Source organism: Sceloporus undulatus, chromosome 3 (assembly GCF_019175285.1).
Source record: "Sceloporus undulatus isolate JIND9_A2432 ecotype Alabama chromosome 3, SceUnd_v1.1, whole genome shotgun sequence".
Classification (NCBI taxonomy): domain Eukaryota; kingdom Metazoa; phylum Chordata; class Lepidosauria; order Squamata; family Phrynosomatidae; genus Sceloporus; species Sceloporus undulatus.
In genome coordinates, this window is record NC_056524.1 from 181,376,421 (window position 1) to 181,392,391 (window position 15,971).

The 15,971-nt window shown below is 40.5% G+C and overlaps 1 protein-coding gene across 4 annotated transcripts in view; it reads right to left on the reverse strand.

Annotated features, from left to right (window-relative positions):
• The window catches only part of EXOC6 (exocyst complex component 6), a 163,467-nt gene that overhangs the window by 121,506 nt on the left and 25,990 nt on the right, over positions 1–15,971 (reverse strand). For 2 of the 4 annotated variants that reach the window (XM_042459266.1, XM_042459269.1), the window contains exon 1: positions 15,302–15,416. The exons of the other annotated variants lie outside the window; for them this stretch is intronic. In XM_042459266.1, coding sequence (XP_042315200.1) covers positions 15,302–15,384 — 83 coding nt within the window. In that variant the 5' untranslated portion in view covers positions 15,385–15,416. Of the gene's footprint in view, positions 1–15,301; positions 15,417–15,971 lie in introns of those variants that run through there. 4 annotated transcript variants of the gene reach the window in all.

Here is a 15,971-nt window from a genome sequence, read left to right on the forward strand (position 1 = left end):
AGATTTCAACTGACTCATGTGCACTGAAGAAAGTGTGAGATGGACACATTTCCTTCTAGGGGTTCCCACATATACCACAGGAACACTTTCCCATATATCATATGCAATACCGTCAGATATAAAGCAGCCTTTACTATTAGGGCCCTGTTCCTGTGGTCTATAAATTGTGTACAATTATATTTCAGTTAACTTTGGGACCATTCAGACTACCTTTTGTACCGAATTGTAAACTGCATTAAAAGGGGAAAGTTCCCATTGGCACTGAGTTTAAACACATCAGAATTAGGGTCTTGCACACTCTATCCAGGGCAAATGCCCCTTAGAGAGGTTTTTTCCAAAAGTGGATTATTTACCATTTCTTTTGGGAAAACCCTTTTCTTCGCTGCTGCCGGCAAATGTGAACTTGGCACCGGTCATGATCGAGTCAAGTTCAGGGGAGGGATTTAGGTCAGAGGGGGGGCAGTGGGCGGAACATGCCTCCTCTCTCGCACCAGTGGCTTTGCATGCAGCACTGTTTTTATTTCTGTATGTGTGACAGAATATGTGAATGCTTGTGGAAGACAATTCACAAGGAAGGATAGATGGCATTTTGGGGTGGAAAACAGAGGCAGAGCAAGGAGATCCAAAGAGGAGGGAGGGATAGATGGCATTTTGGGGTGGAAAACGGAGGCAGGGCAAGGAGATCCAAAGAGGAGGGAAGGATAGATGGCATTTTGGGGTGGAAAACGGAGGCAGGGCAAGGAGATCCAAAGAGGAGAGAAGGATAGATGGCATTTTGGGGCGGAAAACAGAGGCAGAGCAAGCGGATTGGTAGTCACTCTCTCTCAGCCTCAGGGGAAGGCAATGGCAAATCTCCTCGGGACCAATCTTGCCAAGAGATAGGGCTGCCGTAGGGTTGCCATAATATGAAATGACCTGAAGGCACACAACACACACACACACACCTGGAGGTTTTTAAATTTGACAAGTTGACAGAATATGCAAATATTGCTGCTACATTTTTTTTTTAAAAAAAGAGGGGGGAAAGCACCCATGGCTTTGGCGAATGGCTGCATGACACGTCATGGAAATCAATTTGACTGACAGCAAGGAGGCTCCATCTTGAAGCGCTGCTTCTGGCAATGTGAACATCAGCGGGGTAAATTGCACCTGAGACATTCGATCAGGGCAAAGGTTAGTAGGAACTTCTTTCCGGGGAGATTCGGTACCAGCTTAGCGAATCCAGACCGGATCTACCCAGGGTAAATGTGGCAGTGAGAATGGGGCCAGAGTAGATGTTTTCATTCTTTAACAGAAAATTTGTTACCAGAAGCAGAAACAACAAGAATAGAGATAGGCCCCACTACAAAAGAGAAAAGCCGTCCAACATGTTCCAACAAACTTTTTATTTGAAGCTAACAATATGCACTCATGAAATTAAACATCCAGATCAAGTAAGCCTTGCATAAGTAAGCAAAAACATTCTGAGTCTTCCAGAGACCACTTGAAAGCTTCTTCCAAACCTCATCCAGGGATTATTTTTAATTCACTAGTCTCCATTTCTCTTATGATTTCTATTTTGGTGACCAAACTTGTAGATCTTTGCTTTTTTAAGATGTTGGATTTTATTGCAGTTTACTGTGGATATATTGCTGCAACCTGCAACTGAAAGGCTGTGTTTCTCCAGCCCTCCGTCACCATCATCTCAATACTGATGCCGCTAATTTTCACCTAGACGGAGGATAAGATGGAAAGGGGAGTGAGGGTGTAAAAAGACTTTGTAAATAAAATCTTTGTCAGAGGCTTTGTTGGCTGAGGTATGCCTGTATACTGCCACTATGCTGTTGAGAAATGTGCCATCAACAACATAAAGCATTCTAACTAGGAAGCATTTACAAAACACAACTTCTATATAATTAGGGCAAGAACCTCTATACAATTAAGGCAAGAGTGGGGAACATTTGAGGCTTCAGATATTGCTGGGACTGTAGTTGCCATCAGCCCTAGTCAGGATAGCCAACTGTGAGGGATAAGGCAAGATGCAGTCCAACAATATCTGAGTACTCACAAGTTGTCCACAAGACTGCTTGTCTTTAAACCTCTCCCTGACCATTTGATTTGCAATGCATGCCCAACATAACTAAATGGACATGAACCACCCATTCCTCATGGTCTGTAAGAAGAGACATATCAAAGTACAATATTCACCTTTTTAAATTTATCTGCAACACCTATCCTCAGTAAAGTAAAGGTAGTCCCTTGACATGAATGTCTAGTCTTAACCGACTGTAGGGGGCAGTACTCATCTCTGTTACTAAGCCAAAGAGCCAGCGTTATCCGAAGTCATGTGGCACAACTGCACACTGAATACTGTTACCTTCCCGCCAACTTGCATTTGTATGCTTTCGAACTGCTAGGTTAGCAGAAGCTGGGACTAGTGATAGGAGTTCACCCTATCATGCAGCACGTGAGCCTCAAACTGCCCAACCTTCTGATCTTCCAGTCGTCAGAACTGGCGTCTTAACCACCAAGTCACCGCATCCCCTTTTACTCAAGCATAAACTTATAAAAGTAATTTTAACAAGTACTTTGTAGAGTTATCTTTCTAGACAACAACTCCCTGATCCCCCGCCCAAGTCTGGCCAGTGGCTATGCTGGCCGAGGGATTCTGGGACATGTAGATAACACCACTAAAAAGGAACAGATCTCCTGTAAAAGAGATTGCTAGAAATCTTAGAATCCTAGAAATTCAGTAACCTTGGTCAGGAGAAAGCAATAGTGACATAGTGAAAAACAGAACACCAGAGTGACACACCCCATGCTCCATGTCTGGCTTCAAACCAAAGAAACATAAGGATTTTAAACAGATTACTGACCATGCTATCTGAGATTGATGGGAGGAGTAGTCCAGCAACATCTGAAAGGCCAAAGTTCCCCACCCTTTCTGTAATAAACCTATAACTAAAAGGAGAAAGGACACCTTCTCATATAAGGAGTGCATCTCCCTGGATATCATCAAAGTCCTCCTAATCCTGATGTCAAAAATGACCTTACTTAATTCAAGTATTAATCTGTATTTTAGTATCATGGGCAAACAAAATCCCAGTCAGCATGGCATGTAAAAAAATGAACATGGTTAGCATCCCAGAAATCAGATTTTGGTGTCTAGAAGCAAAGTAATTGCTGAGATGTGCCCTTGGGTGTTTTTCATTACAGAACTAATAGATTCAAGGGGAAGTGATTTAAGTCAGAAAAATGGCATATGGGGAAAGGCCAGTCACTATTCCCTAAATATATGTAATAGCTCCCAGACACATACCTCCCCCCCCCAAGTAGGAAAAATGTAAGATGTCATCTGATTTAAGGTATCTACATTGCACTTGGTTCAATCATTAGTCTGAAAGTTCAGAAGGACAAACAGCAGGAGATGAATCACAACTTGGATTTCCACAGAGCAAGTGCTGGATCTGCAGGAAACAAAAGGGGCAGAAATAAATAAACAGGAAAGCAGTCACAGAGGCTTTCCTAGCAGATCTCAGTAGCTGCATCAGAGATAAAGAAGAAACTGTGTTCAGACTATGAGGTGAGCTAGGGAGGATTGTCACAGAGAGTGCCGTTAGTTTCTGGATGAAGTACAAAGTGTTGGTTATTACCTTTTAAATTTTACATGGTTTGGGTTCTGGTTACCTACAGGGTTGCCTTCTCCCCATAATCTGCCCCATACATGCAAGTCTCTGGGGGATGTTTATTTCAACCAGCCAGGACTAAACTGGAAACTGTAACCAAGAGAACATTTTCATCAGCTGCCTCTAGACTGTGGAACGACCAGCCAGAAGAGATGACAGCTTGACATGTTATATGAATTTAAAACAGTGTAAGACCTATCTCTTCCAACAGAACTACTCGGGCCTCATTCCCACTACCTTTTAAACCAGATCGTGAATCGTTTTGAACCAGGTCAAATGACCCTGGTTCCCACTTAATCCAAATCACTGAAGCTATTCCAAGAGGGGAGCCAAGCACTAGACCCATTTAACCCGTGTCTTTTTGACGCTGATTTTTTCTGCTTTTTTTTTTCAATAAATTGAATCTGCGCAAGTGTGAATCATTTTTAATTGATTCATTTGTGAATGGGAAGCACAAGTGGATTATTTTGGAGGGAAAAATATGATTGGGGCAAATGTAGTGGTAACCACACTCCGCTGTCTAAGCCATCCTATGATTCGGATCGCACACAGATTTATCTGTAAGTGGGAATGGGGCCTCAGCTGATTTTCAACTACAGTGGGCCTGTGGTATCCACTGGTGTTTGATTCCAGGACCCGCTGTGGACATTCCCTCAGCCTAGAGGAAGGCAAAGGCAACCACACCCCTGAATAACTCTTGCCATGAAAACACTGTGATAGGCTCACCTTAGGAGTCAGAACTAACTTGAAGGCACAGAACAACGAGAACAGCAGAGAAAAAACCAAACATGACTATCTACCTGGTTAGTGTAGTGATATAGTCCCTACGTTTATTTGCCACATTAACCATACATTTAAGTGTAAACCAGGATTTGGAAATTTTCAGTCCACCAGATGTTTGTTGGATTACAACTTGCATCAGCCAGTTTATAACAGAAGCTGAAATCAAAAACTGGAAGGCCGTTCCACTAATTTAAATTATGTTAGATGCCAACCTGAAAACCAATGTTATCCTTCAGAATATAAACCACAAAGAACTCGAAATGTTGTTGAATTGTAAATCCAAGAGCACCTTGCCATTGGCTATAGTGTCTAGATTTGCTGAGAAATGTGGTTAAACAGTATCAGGAGAGTCACATAGCTTGTTGAGCAAAACACAGGGCTAAACAAGCAGAGCAGGACTGAACTTTGTACTCTTTTCACCGATAAAGAACTGAACTATACCAGGTTATATTTTGTAATCAAAACTAATTTGGATAATTGTTGGAATTAATAATAGCTCTTATCAAGGTTTGGTCAAAATTAGTTGAACAACAGGAAAATAATAAGCTAGTCAAACATGATGCACAACATGTTTCTGGAAGGACATTCCCAAACTCTTTGTGGGCAGTATATCAGCAATTCACTTGAACTCGCTATAATTGATCTCTATAACTATTTCAGTTTTAAAACCAATGGAAGAATTTTAAGGCTAGATATAAGAACTTCCAAAACTTGCAAATATCACTGTGTATTATCAGACAAACATTTTGAAAGTATGAATATAGGGCACATCCAGATTGAATTTTAAAAAGCCCAGAAAGTCCCAGATTTTGTTTCCACTCTTTCAGATTTTGTTTTGGAGATCCACACGCATTTTATTCATCACAGAATATTTTTTGTCCCCTCCTCATACAAAGAGATTTTTTTATACTAGCTCTCCAGTTCAGTTTAATTTAATCCAGTATAAAATCTGAAAGGACATGATCAATATCTCTTTCCAGTCCAGATGTATCCAGTCTACAACTTTTTACAAATACCCATACCTTTTAAAGTTTTAAAAACCAAATAAATTTAATCATAACATTTAAAAATAACCTCTCACAGCCAGTATAACTCGCTCTAATTTTATCTTCAAATTGCACAGTTACACTTTGGTTCATGACAGCTTGCATGCATCTTTAGGAAGTTTACCCTGCAAGATTGCTGCTAACCTTTATCACCAAAATAGCTGAACCTGAGAAAAAAACACCTTTTCTTAAGAAAACTCTTAAAATATGCTGGCTAGTATTCTACAGAATTCAATATGCTAAAGAAGCCAAGAGATTTACATCACTCAGATCACAAACATTAGTTATGCATTTGACAAAGAGCCTAGAATTTTCTCATATACTATTCTGTACTATAGCAGTTAAAAGCATGGGTTCAGCTGTATAACTCCTAACAGTCCAAAAGAACATCTTTTTGACTACTCTGGCACAAAAAGTCAGTTCCACCTTTAAAGCTAAGAGAAAAAGATTCTACACAAGACAGAAGGATAGCAGAAAAAGCCTTGTGTAAGAAGTAGCTAGAGATCCTTGCAGAACATCTCATGAGTGTGGGTGACATGCCTACCCTCTGCTTGCCAATGAAAACCAAGATTGAATAGGCAAGAAAGCTGTAGGTATATTTATAGACGGGAAATGTACAACTAGAAATATATCCTACCTGCCATGGAAAGGATAGTTTCCATATATCAACTGTAATGGACAGCGCTTGCAAAAAGATACTTTCTACCATAACCAGATGCCTTGAAAATCAAATGCAGAAAGACTCCATGTTGAAACTTGCAAGCTATGAATGCCATTCCTAGCACTTACCAGTGATTATGAGGGCAAAGAAAAAATACCTCAAATCTCTGAAATAATACTGTTCATTTTTGAAAGAAAGAGCATTATTTTTGAAGACCATTACCCAAATGATATGCTAGGCCTTTTAATATAAGCCTATGTGACTAACCCCTTGCTCTTCCATATCAAAGTTCTTGGTTCTCATGTAGCTACAGTAGTCAGCTTAGATGTAGAGGAGTTACATAATTGGGCCAGTAATGTATATTGGTAACCAAGGTTTCTATTCTGCAAATTAGTTGAGGAGCAGAAATAGAAGAAGCAGTTTCTATTGTGTTTTGGTATCTCTCGCAGACAGCACAATGCTATGCAAGTTTACTTAAAACAAATGTTATGTTGTTGAAAGGAATTTTCTCCTATATAAGTAATACCCTAAAAGCACCAAGTCCTGTTTAATTTTGAAAGCTAAGCAGGATCAGTCCTGGTTACTACTTGGAAGGGAGACTGTCAACCAATATCAGGTGCTATAGGCTGTATTTCAGAGGAAGGAACTGGCAAAACCACTTCTGAGCATTCCTTGCCTACGAAAAACCCTATGAACTACATGAGATCACCTCAAATCAACAGGCAAATTGAAGGTGCACTTGCGCGCATGCCCACACACACACACACACACACACACACACATATACAGGACTGAAACCTCAATTTCAAACAAGAGCATGAAAGAAAAGAGAACAAGTGGTGTATTATCCAAATAGTGATTGCCAAGTAAAAGGATATCCTCCCATTTCTAATTCTAGCACACCTTGTTACATTTTTATATTCTTCTGGTACCACTTTAAAGAAGGGGATATAAATTACACCTTTTCTTTCTTATCATTCCTAGATTTTAAAAGTTTTCTGATCAGTTTCAAATCCATCGTTATTTCTGATGGTACTCTCAGTTTCACTAAAGAAAGCAGTGCTACACTGCTGAGATCTGAAGGGATTCCAGAGCTTAACACAGCTTAAATCCACCCAAATAAGCTTCAAAAGAAAATATGAGTACACGGTTGATTCTCTCTATGGTATTAAGTCAGTTCTGAACAACGCAGGCATAAAGTGGGCACAGAACACTCATGAAGTTTGCTTCACTGTAAGACAGGCCTCAGATGATGAAATCAACAGAGTGGTTGTGAACACTATACTGGATGCTGTAAGTGATGAAACCATGGAGAAATAGAAAATAGTAGCAACATCCCAAGAGGTAAATCTAATTGCTCGACTTCTCAGATACACCAGTCTGGTATAGATTAATCTTCTGTTCAAGTAATCCTAGTACTACTGTTATTTAGCACAACTGTTTCTTTACTAGAGCCAAAGATGGCGACCATGCACATACTTCTTCATAAGCACTCCAACTTCATCAAAAGAAACAAATGCATATGCCTTAAACACAAGCTTCTCTTCTGAACTTATAATGTGGTGTAATATTCCATTTCACAATATAATTGCTACATAACTTGCATATAGAAACATTCAAAGGAGGCACACATATTTGAGATAAGGGAAAACCTCTACCCTTTCTAACATCTATACACTCATATTCATGTTTTAAAAAATAATTATTATTCTTATATTATGCTCCAACAACCCAGATTCAGTTTCACTGAATGTTCACAAGCTTTTTTTAAAGCTTTAACATGAAAAGTCCTTTGAAGACCTATAAAACAATTTTAATTCATATGTCAGTAGCAAACGTATAGTCTTAAATGATTTTCTAGTCTTTGTTGTTGTTGTTAACTGCCCTCGAGTTGACTTCGGTTCATGGCAATCCTGTGGAAGAAACATCTCCAAATCTCCCTGTCCTCCACTGCTCTGCTCATTTCCTGCAAACCCCTGCCTATGTCCTCCCTATTTGAGCCTAGCCATCTGGTGTGTGGTCTACCTTTCCTTCTGCCCTCAACCTTTCCCAGCATTATTGTCTTTTCCAATGTGTTATGCCTTTTCAAGTGGTCAAAGTATGACAGCCTCAACTTAATCATCTTGGTCTCCAGGGGTATTTTCCACCTGATTTGCTCAAGGACCCATTTGTCTGTCTTCTAGAGACTTAAACTGTGGTCTAAATGTACAATATGCAAAGACATTTCAAATTTTAAATGTCTAATTTTTTTTAAAAAAAGTAAGCTGCTCTGAGAGCCTTTGTGGCTGAAGAGCGGGGTATAAATACTACAAATAAATAAATATATAAATGACCGTGCAGCACCTTTGAGACTAACTGAAAGATAGAAATTGGCAGCATGAACTTTCGTAGACTTGAACCTACTTCCTAGGATGCACCTGAGGAAATGCATCTGAGGAAGTAGGCTCAAGCCTATGAAAGCTCATGTTATGAACTTCTACCTCTCAGTCTCAAAGGTATTGCAAGATCCGTTTGCATACCGATTTTCCAGACTAACACAGTTATGTCTTTGAATTCTACATTTACAAGGTCACTATCCTGTAAACCAGAGGTGACCAGGGACCATTGCATACTATGCAATTATATCATTATGGTTCCATTTCAACCGCCAAAGTTCCCTCTTATAGAATCCTGGAATCTGGAGTTTAATGAGAGGTATCTAGAATTCTCTGCCAGATAGTTCTAACCCTTCACCAAACTACAGAGTTTCACAGGATGCTACCATGGCAGTTAAAGTGAAATCACCATTGTGTAGTGTGAAAGGCCCCCAGCAATCTTTGCAGATGGGTGAGCAAACTGCTGAGGAGAAAAGGAGCTCTCAGTCCCTCCTCTGTGCCCAACACCAAAACCAAGCAGTTGTTAAAAGGATGCACTCTCCTCTTTATACAGCATAAAAATGCCCTTCTCTTCCAGACCACAGCAGGTTAGTCATATTTCTGGATTTACTTACAAGGCTGTGAAAGGGACAACATTTTCACAACTAGAACTAAAGAAGGCAAGTATCTCAGGGGCTTACTGGGAAGAAGCCAGAAAAAAACAAACACAAAAACACTGAAAGTAGCTCTCCAAAGAATTAATAATTACCCTAGTTCCTGAAAGTTTAGGTTAGGCCTCACACAGCTAGAGCTGCATTAGATGCTTACTTTATTCCTCTATACAAGGTTGCTGAATAGTAAACTTAAGAAGTGCTCAATACATAGGTGAGACCCTAGACCTCAAAGTAAACATAGAATTGAAGAACAAGTATGGGTGGAAGGTCATTATCTCTTGTTCAGTTATCTTCCCCGTGCTACAGTTTTAAATATATAAGTATTCCTTTTGCAAAGTCACTATACTAGGGGTGAGCAAAGCAGCCCTCCATGGCCTTTTTTGTCGTCTCCAAGGTTAAACAAAAATTGCTCTAAAATGCCCTCAAAATGATCTCTAGGTGATGTAGAGGGCATTTCCACCATGTCTGAGTCTGCCTGGACCACTCCCAGGGGTTAAATTAAATGTTGTAAAAAGTCCCCCCCAAAGTGTTTTGTCTCAAAATGTTACAAAATGGCTGCCTAGTCTTCCACAGTTGCCCACACTTGCACTATGAACACAGTTACAAAATTAATGAAGACAATGTTTCAGTCTTTGAAACAAACATCTCATTACATAATATACTTCCAGTGCAAGCCTTTTTATACTTTCTGTACAATGCAAGTCTTGTATTCTTCCTATGTAAGTCTTTTCAGTAGTAAGTCCCATTGAGTTCATTGGGGTTTATTTCCAGGAAGCACGTATGGAACTACAATCTATACCCAGTACTAGCAATCTAGATTTTCATTAATAAGTAAATTTACAGCGCTATATAAATAAAGGTTAATAATAATAATAATAAGTATCCTTTCTCAATCTGCTAAATGCTACTCAGATTAAAACTACCTTGAATGTGTTTAGCCCATATTCCAAATACTATCTTTATTGTAGCACAGAAAATATTTTGAGAACCTTAAAGAACTTTTTATTCATGCAGTATCAAATGCATAAACATGTTAAATATTAGTGGGAAACTTTAATGCCTATTTTAAAGGACTTAGGGCCCGAACAGACAAGCCAAAATAAAGCTGCTTCAGGTCACTTTGGAGGTATGATGTTTAAATGATGCATGTATCCTAAGAGGCCAGAACCAGCACCAAAGCCACGCTCCAGTCCTAAGGACTGGAGCACAGCTTTGGCACAACTTAGAATCATAGACCACAAGGGCCATCCAGTCCTCTCAAGATGTGTATGTCATTTAAACAACATACCTCCAAAGTCACCTGAAGCAGCGTTACTGTGGCCTCTCTGTTTGGCCCCTTAAATGGATTTATAAAGGATGTAAGATTAATTAGATATGTTGGTATTAGTTAAATGTACCCTAAGAGGAAAGAACTAACAAAACCACCTCTAGCTATTCCTTGTCTAAGACAACCCTATGAAATTCATGGGGTCGTCGCCTTAAATCGACAGGCAACTTAAAGGCACATCCATGGAAACACACACAAGTACTATTGTTAGCTCCATCTAGAGTAGGCCTTTCCAAATGAATTAATAGGATTCATCTATGTGTGGACTTACTCTAATTGTGACTTAATATTCTTCAGGGCTGCACATTTTAGATAATCTAATACACTATATTCAATGCTATTAACATGTTTGATTTTGGCAAAGTAAGTCAATACTGCTTCAAACTCCAGTACAGGTTGAGTCTCCCTTAACAAAAATGCTTTGGACCAAAAGTGTTTGGAATTTTGGAATATTTGCATATACATAATGAAATATCTTGGGACGCAAGCCTAAACATGAAATTCATCTATACACTGTATAAACATAGCCTGAAATTAATTTTATACACAATATTTTTTAATAATTCTGTGCATGAAACAAAGTTGATGTACACTGAACCATCAAAAAGCAAAGGTATTGCTGTCTTATCCATTTGGGAAATTTTGGATTTTGGATTTTGGAATTCCAGATAAGGGAGATTCAGCATGTAGTGCAACAGCAGAGTTCTGCTATTATTGACATTATTGATAAGTAAGCCATTATATTATTATACCTGGAAAGGCTATGACAATGGATTTGTCTTTACATTGAGTAATAATTTATTCTACAGTGAAGTCAACATAAAAGCTGTAGTTCTAAGCCTGCTTACATGACCAGCTTCAACACAACAGTTGCAACAGCTCAGCTTTTTATAAGAAAATAAATGTCTGTATTCAATATTGTATTCTTTACGTGCAAAAAGAGTGGAGAAACCCACTCATAAAGGTGGACAAGGCATTCTGTGCATATACACACCAAACCTTGTACATGAACCAACAGGAATTTTGCTTGCAAAATATCAGCAGAAACTATATTTTCCTAGATGAAGCTACCCAAGCCCTAATATCCTCAGGGAAGGGCTTACTCTCAGCCCCATCACCATTGCAGACCAACCTAGCAAAGATAGAGGAGAGCCTTCTTGTTGGTTGCTCCCAGAATGTGGAATTTTCTTCCACCAGAGGCTAAGGAGATTATCGCATTACACTCTTATAGCATTACTACTCCACTTTAACTGCTCTGGCTGCCTCCTGCTGAATTGTGGGATTTGCAGTTTAGGGAAGGGCATTTAGAATATTCAGCCAGAGTTTATAGGCCTCACTGAACTACAAATCCCAAAATGCAACAGGAGGCTGCCAGAGGAGTTAAAATGGAAATAGCAATGCTGTGAGTGTAGTGCAATAACTGATGGCCCTTCTTGCCAGAAGATAACAGTATTTCATTTAAACAGGCATTTGTCAATCCCACTGGTTGTGGGAGAATCTTTTTATTGAGGGTGCTGTATTTTTTATCTCAATTGTTATTTATCTTAATTGTTATGTTTTTGAAATGATTTTATACTCAGCGTGGTGCAGTGGTGTGAGCATTCAAGTATAACTCTAGAGAACAGGATTTGAACACTTGGCCATGAAACACATTAGATGACCTAAACAAGTCACTCTCAGCCTCAGAGAATGGCAATGGCAAGCTCCCTCTGATGAAACTTGCCACCAGTTTGAGCAACATTGGTTTAAAATTTTGACAAGATTCAATGTGCTTGTATTTGGGATCCATGAGGTATTTTTTTCTTCTCAGCCATAAGCACAGCTAACAGTATAACATACATTTTGTTAATTAAGTTTTAACACCTCATTTAAAAAAATAATTCCAGCCCAAAGCAAGGCTGGCCCAAGACATTTTACCTGCCTGTGAGAGAGCAGCAAATGTCACCACCACTCACACACAAAGTCTAAAACATGAGACATTATTTTGGACCATGAGGCAGAAAATTCCATGAACATCTCTCCTAATCTCTGGCCATAAAAAAACAATTGCAAAGTAAATAAAATTTTACTGCTCTTTCATGATATCCTAAATCTGCTGCCTCTATTGAATAGCAGCAGCAGCCCTGCCAACAAGAAGGTATTAAGGATGGAGTGCAACAACTTCCATATGAATATTAGAACAGGCATACTGATGACCTAATGGCAATGTCATTGTACTGTATCAGTGAACATCTACTGAGAGATGTCATTACATCCTCTTGCAAAATTATTCTATGCTACAAGAGGAAAGCATGAATGGATGGTGAATGGTGGGGGAAGAAAAATCAACCCACAATATGTATCCAAAAATTGTTCCAGCCACCCAAAAGCCAACCCTTTATTTGCAAAGATGCATCCAAGTGATAGTGTAGCAACAAGTAATCACTAATTAAAACAACAAGTTTGTTCCACTTGCTTTGAAAAGGATGACACCAATAAGTGTATCTTTCATATCTGAACATGGAAGTTATAGAAAAGAGCAGACCACTTCCAAATAAAATTGGGAAATACACCACTTTCAAAGGAAGCTGATTTACAAGTCCAGCAACTACACAAGTAACCAGACACACCCACCGGTTTTGACAGATACCCAAATCCAACACCCACATCATGCAGTTTGCATAAAAAGTACTCCATGCTCCTTCCCATAATGTTGCAAAGTGACTTCACCCAAAGGGAGGCTGTAATTAAAGATCACTATGTTTAAACCCTATAAGTGTTAAGGAAAATAAAAATGGGACATGAAAGGCACCCCCATCCCTCCAAAAAAATTCCTCTCCTTGTAAGATCTGGCCAATATTGATTGCAGAAGAACTTCAACAGAAAAGCCAGAAATTGAGATGCTTGTGATGCCAGATACCCATTACCCATATTTCATCCTGACATTTCTCCTGGCCTCAGCAGGTTACTTTCCCTAACACAGAAATGTTTCACTCTCCATTTGACAGCTCCCTAGCCACTAATCATAAACAACTGGAGCCAGTTTGAATATGTAGGGAGATCTTGCAGCACCTTTGAGGCTCACTCAAAGAAAGAAGTTGGCAGCATGAGCTTTCCTAGACTTCATCTACTTCCAAATGTATCTGAGGAAGAAGACTTAGGTCCAGGAAATCTCCTGCTGACAATTTCTTTCTTTCAGTGAGTCTCAAAGGTACTACAAGATCTCTCTACTCTGTGATTCCCAACCTTTAGTCTTCCAGGTGTTTTGAACTTCAGCTCCCAAAGGCCCCAGCCAATTTAGCCAATGGTCAGAAATTCTGGGAACTGAAGTCCCAAACATGTGGAGGACCAAAGGTTGGGAACCACCGTTTACTGATTCTACAAAGTAACACAGCTATATCTTTGAATGGAGCCAGTACGGTGTACTGGATTTAGTGTTGGATTATGTAACCCTGGAGAGCAGGGTTCGAATCCCTACTTGGCTATGGACACCCCTTGGGTGACCTTGAGCAAGTTGCACTCTCTCAGCCTCAGAGGATGACAACGGCAAACCCCCTCTGAACATGAAACATGCCACAAAAACCCCTTGACAGGGCTGCCTTAGGGTCACAATAATTCGGAAAAGACCCGAAGGCACACCATCACAACAAGTGAGGAGTCTGAGAAACCTAATTTTATGTTATTTCTAGACTTTGCCTTCTCTCTCTCTCTCTCTCTCTCTCTCTCTCTCTCTCTCTCTCCCTCTCCCTCTCATTTTGGAGTGCTTCTGAGCCTCCAAGGCCAGGTGCCTTTTGCTCACACAAGGAAGGAACACGCCTTTCTGTTTGAGAGCAACCTGCAAAAGGCAAGGGTTGAAGTATCAGAATGAAATGGGAACAATGAGCTCAACAGGGCTCAAAAAATACAGCAAAATAAACTAAGACAGCTAACCCACCTCTCACTGAAATGAACCAGGAGTTCCCCCAAAAGGCATGGAGCCATAAGCTCAGCCTGAAAGGGGCACCTCTTCCCCACAGAGGTCCTCCCCACCTAAGGAGGACAAGGCACCTCAAAATGGAGGACGTTCAATGGATGCAAGCTGCAGGAAAAGAGATTCCACCTGAACATTAGGAGGAACTTCTTGACAATCAGGGCTGTTTGACAGTGGAACGCACTCCTTCCTCGGAGTGTAGTGGAATCTCCTTCCTTGGAGGTCTTTAAGCAGAGGCTGGATGGCCATCTGTCTCAGGGGATGCTTTGACTGAGAGTTCCTGCAGGGCAGAAGGGGGTTGGGCTGGATGGCCCTTGTGGTCTCTTCCAACTCTATGAGTCTATGATTCTAAGGAAAATGTATTATTATTATCATCATCATCATCATCATCATTATCATTATATTTATTTCTATCCCGCCCTTCTCCCAAGGCTGGGACTCAGGGGTGGCTTACAACATTAAAAAACACACCATACAGTTAAAAACATACAAAAACAGTACATTGAAACAGAATTGAATTGCTACAATAATAATTAAAACAAAGTCACTACTACTGTATGACCCAAAAAACACTCAATAGAAATATTCAAAGGCATGCTCAGAATGGGAGGACTTTGGGGGGGGGGTCCCTCCCTGAAGGTTGGGATGCAGGATGGGTCCGGGAAAAGGAGGACGCTTGGGGGGGTCCTTGCACAGAAAATATGTGTGTGTGTTGTGTCTCTTCTTGGAAGGAGCTGTCACCACTGTGGACGCTGCTGCTGTTGCAAAGAAAAGAGGGAAGCAAGCCCAGGAAGGGAGCTCTCCTTCCCTTTTAGCCAAGCAGAGAGCCCCCCTCCTCTCACCTCAAGGTGGGACCCACGCAGGCCGTCTCTGTGCTCTCAATCTCCTGCAGGATCCGCTCATGCTCAGGGAGGCTCTCCGCCATCTTGCAGGGAGGCAGAGCCAGGCTGGGCTGGGAAACAGGGGGCGGGGCTTTAAAGGAGCGAGGGGGCGGGGCCCAGGGAGGGAGATTGGACCAATCCGCGAGCAAGGCGGGCGGTGGGAGGAGCCACCCCGCTGGGTTCTCCCCGCTGCCTAGCAACGGGGCGGGCCTAGCCCTTTGGAGGAAAAGGACAGGCCTTGTTTTATTTTTATCATTTGGAGGCCGCCTGGCACCCCACCCCAAGGGACCCAAGGCGGCTTACAGATTTCGAAAATTACAATAAAAGTTTAAAAATCACCTAAAAAACAATATTAAAATTACATTAAATTAAATTAAAATTAATATATATACATATATATATACACACACACACACACTAAAATGTAATGGAATTTAAAAGGCAATACACAAGCGCTCTCTCTCTCTCTCTCTCTCTCTATATATATATATATATATATATACACATACACACACACATATACACACACACTTGTCCCTCCATATTTGCTAGGGTTAGGGGCACAAGACCCCCCCATGAATGTGGAAAAATAACAAAAACATCATGTTTTCAACCTGAGAGGACACCTCTC